Raw genomic sequence first — 4252 nt, 5'->3', positions numbered from 1 at the left:
TGGTTTTCCAGGGGTTCTAATAGTTGTGGGACACTTCCATTACAATTTCCTATTGGAAATGAACTTTATATCATGGAAATTGGACGCTTGGCACGCTTTTTGGACAGGATCCTTGCCAATTCCTACAGCATTTGTCCAGCGAGGATGCTATAGAGTTCAATTCCCAATACCTTAAGTTCATTTCACGCAACAAAGAGTCAATAAAGTGTCCCACAGCTATGAGAACTCCTGGAAAAACATCTAATGAAATTTGAAGTAATTTTGCTATTTACAGTACACTTTTATATTCCTTTTCAAATGGTTACTTCTTTTGAGTGTGTTTTGGCCTATTGTTTTTAGACCTATTTTCTTCTTCTTGCCATTTTCTATTCTAATGATTTTTTTTTTATCAATTTCGCTCTTCATGCTCAATTATATTATTTGTGTTGCATTTACTGCTCTTCTTTGCATGTAAGTTTATGTTTTCCTATTAACTTTTTGCTCTTATTTTTATTAACAGGTCTTTACTTGTTTTACTCAAAATAATCTCTTGTTAGCTCCCTTAAAGTGATTATTTTTTCTTCTATCTTTTTATCGTCATCACTTTCAAGCAACAATAAGGCTTACCCGTTCTTGAGCAATCAAACTAAACATTTGTTTGCTAGGTAACTCCACATATGTTGAAATGCATACACCTCAAATAGCCCCTCCAGTTCAGTCGAATCGATTCACCTCCTCCGTGTGCAAAAAGTCAAAATGTATTAAAATGTCAAAAAATAAAGAACCGGAAACGATTCACCCAGCAATCCGGATAAGACACTACACCGAAGCCACTTATCTGTCCGTGCCCTGCTCCAATACGTCATCTCACACTGCAAATGATGAAGTCATACCTGCCCGTTCCCCTTGGTTCAAAATCCCGCGGGATAGCTTCCGGTTCTGGGGAAAAGAGCGTTCCTGCCACTGATCGTGCTGCTGTCAAATCGCACGCGCCCGCGCACACACACACCGGCCGAGATAGATTGGACGAAATTTTATTCATTGCCAACACGTCGCTCATCCCGCGAGCACGAGGGACGCGTGTATACGAAATGAATTTTAATTTAACCATCAATTACCTCTCGATCCCAGGGCAGGGAATAGTAGGGCTTCCATGTCGGCCTGCCCGTACCAGTGGAAGTCAATTTTCCATTGTGCTCCTGAGGTTTTCCGCAGCCCGAGTCTGCAGCGTTCGACGGCGGAGCATGTTTCTGCGCTGCAGAACAAGAAACACGAACCAGCGGAGCCGGGGCGGAGTGAAAGGGATGTCGATTATGACGGGCGGGACATCTCCCTTCGCTGGTGGGGTGGCAGAATAAATTCAGAATCGTAGATTAATGCCGAACAAACGTGAAACGTGGTTTACGCGAATGATTACCGACGAGGGAAATGGGACGAAAAAGGAGATGGAAAATGAAAGAGAGTAGGAACAAATGGCAAAAAGTGGTATGATCCACTAACCTTCCGGCATATTATCGCAGCGGATGGAATACCTTCCACTTTCCTTGTCCTTGTCCTTCGTTTTCGTCTCACCGCGATGAGAAAAAATTATGCAAACAAGCACTCAGGAGCTCCATTTGCATACTTTATTACGTAACAACAGTATCAGGTATCATGGATGCCGTGTGACTATTGAAATGATACCAGGGGGAGGTCGTCCACAGTTGCCTTTAAAAGCGAGACAGTTTTTCTTCCCTCCTACCCCACGGAGCAAGGGGAAATCTGTGACATTTACCAGCACCGGAGCGGAGAGTGTACTAAAAAAGGGGTAAAACTACACACAGAGAATAGCAAATGAGAAATTAAGATGTTTATCTCGATGCTGAAAATTAACTCTTTTCCCACCCGTGTCCCTAAACCGTCGTGCCCTCTGAACCCGGTCGCCTTTTTCCGGGAAATTTGTTCTCGTTTTTGGGCTGCCATGCTTGTGTTGGGGAATTCGTTATGTTTTTTGTTTCCCGCCTCCTCCTGAGCGAGCAAAGGGAGCCAAGGATTCGTAACGGATGGCGGTTCCGCATGTTTGCCGACTATTAATAAAGATTACCCTACCGTACGCCCCCGGTTTCGGGAAGGCCACCGTTAAGACATTAAGCTTTACAAGCATACATACATTTAAATTCCTTCACCCGGGACATACGCCGTTTCCATGGGAACGTAAACTTTTGCTTTCTGTCGCTTTTGTTTGTACTCGGGGTTTTTCCCGTCCTCCCCCAAGCGCAGGGAACGAACGAGCCCACTCGAGACGTCACGGTAGCAGCTCGCTTTCCACATTAGCAGGGCAGACCGTTGCGTTTTAAAAGTTAGGGTTAAAATTAAGCATTTTTCATCCGGCACTCGTAAGTTGAATTAAATTGAGTCTCAAGCGTACACCCCCAAGTGGTGACAGCGGGCTAGGTTGGGAGGGGTGAATGGGTAGTTTTTCGGACCAGACTGCTACCTGCTTCTCCTCTGTGATCCCTAACAATCCCCGGTGCTAAAGCGGAAAATTCAAAGGAAAAAATGGGACTGGTTGTAGTAATAGGTGTAATGGCTAGTCGAGGGGAAATGAGGCGTCTGAATAAGTGCAATAATTACGTCTGAAGGCGTGTTTATTTTTCAATTTGTACATTCTAGCCTAGCAAGGGTTCTGGCCCGCAGTATTCGGAACCAATTTGGAATTCCATTGGATGTGAGTATAATTTAAAAAAACGGCATCATAATAGGGTGTAGAGTTGACGAATTGTACACGGTTTGTTTTAAAAAGAGAAAATTGAAAATATTTCTTATTGAGAAGTCTACACCGATTCGAGAAAACGAATCCACCGATCAAAGGGATAAAATGTCATCAAGTTTTTTCATCATTTGTATGATAATCTCTTACCAAAGATAGGAGGCTTGACCTTTATTTCTTCTTATCATTTCATACAAAACCCTCCTCAGCAGAAATACAATTTAAAATAATTAAACTTCGCGAATCGACATTCTTGAATATGCAAAACCCTGCCAGGAATTTTTGTAGTAGAACCAACCGATAGCTTTTGGATCGTTTATATTCTCATACACCCCATTCAGATGTGATTGCATACATTTGTTATACCACCATGCTCCTTTGTACAGAGTAGCACAGTCATCAATTGGGTGAATATCATTCCTCCGATCTTTGGTGGAGAACTTCATGTCTCTATGATATTTCAATGCATCTGTTGCCGTTCCACTGTACGATCCTAGCTTTTTTAACGGATATTGCTCCTCTTCACTCCCGATCTCGAACTCATCATACCGTGCATAAATGTACTTTCCATCGAAATCTTTCAGCTCCACCAGCAGCTCATGCTTTCGCGCCGCGGTAATCCGATGTAACTTCTCCAAGCCGAGCCAGAACTCTCCATCCATGCTCCCGAACCCATCGCGATACTCAGTCCAGTTAAGATAAAAGTCCACCGATCCATCAAAACGATACTGGAACACTAGCCATCCCCCTCCGAGAGTAGTCTGGTCACAGTAGCCCACGAATGGATAATCATTTTCGGTTGCCTGTATGATGTACTTGCCAGAATGCTTCGACTGCTCTTGCACGCACGATCGAGACGAGACATTCCGATATAGTATACCTGGATTCACCTGAAGCATAGCTAGATCTTTTTTAGTTGCAAGCACTGTGATCTCCTTCCTTATCTCGTCATGCGTAGCGTAAGCCGTCAGCTGAGAGATCATTTTACTTGACTGAGTTTGTAGTGCGATGTGATTTTCGACCATCGTTTGATTCAACTGATTTATAACAGAAAGTAATCTTTCCAACATCTCTCGATCTTGCCTCCTGGTGAGCTCCATCTCGTTTAGTTTGGTCTGAAGAATCTCCAGCCGCGTGTCCAAAATTTCGTACATAAATCCCGATATCGGTGATTCCGTAACATTGTGTTTTAGACCGCGCACTTTTGTCACAATCAAAAATAACGACACAAAATATATGGTCACTCTAAATGCCTCCATACTCAACACACACCTATACGATCGATGGTTTAACTATGCTGCATAAATGCTGATGCAGCGTGCTTTTATAGTGGTTTGACAAGCTTATCAGTATTGGCACGTTATACTCCAATTCTTTGATTGCTTTAAGATTTTTTGCGCTCTGTTTTACTTCGTTCACTGCACGCCAGTATGAAACTGGTATTATAATGCTGATAAAGCGTGGCGTAAGTCACAGTAACATTCAGCAAGCAAGTTTGCTATTAAATTGTTTTGAGTACGATTT

General features: G+C 42.9%; 1 protein-coding gene across 1 annotated transcript; it reads right to left on the bottom strand.

Moving 5' to 3' along the window:
* Positions 1-2958: 2958 nt before the first annotated feature.
* Positions 2959-4007, bottom strand: LOC120957804 (fibrinogen-like protein A). The gene has a single exon (XM_040380168.2). It carries the CDS (start codon positions 3985-3987, stop codon positions 2959-2961), a length of 1029 nt encoding a protein of 342 aa, XP_040236102.2. The 5' UTR covers positions 3988-4007.
* Between the last annotated feature and the right edge of the window lie 245 nt (positions 4008-4252).

Source organism: Anopheles coluzzii, chromosome 3, assembly GCF_943734685.1.
Source record: "Anopheles coluzzii chromosome 3, AcolN3, whole genome shotgun sequence".
Classification (NCBI taxonomy): Eukaryota; Metazoa; Arthropoda; class Insecta; order Diptera; family Culicidae; genus Anopheles; species Anopheles coluzzii.
This window is presented reverse-complemented; position numbering and strand designations above follow the sequence as displayed.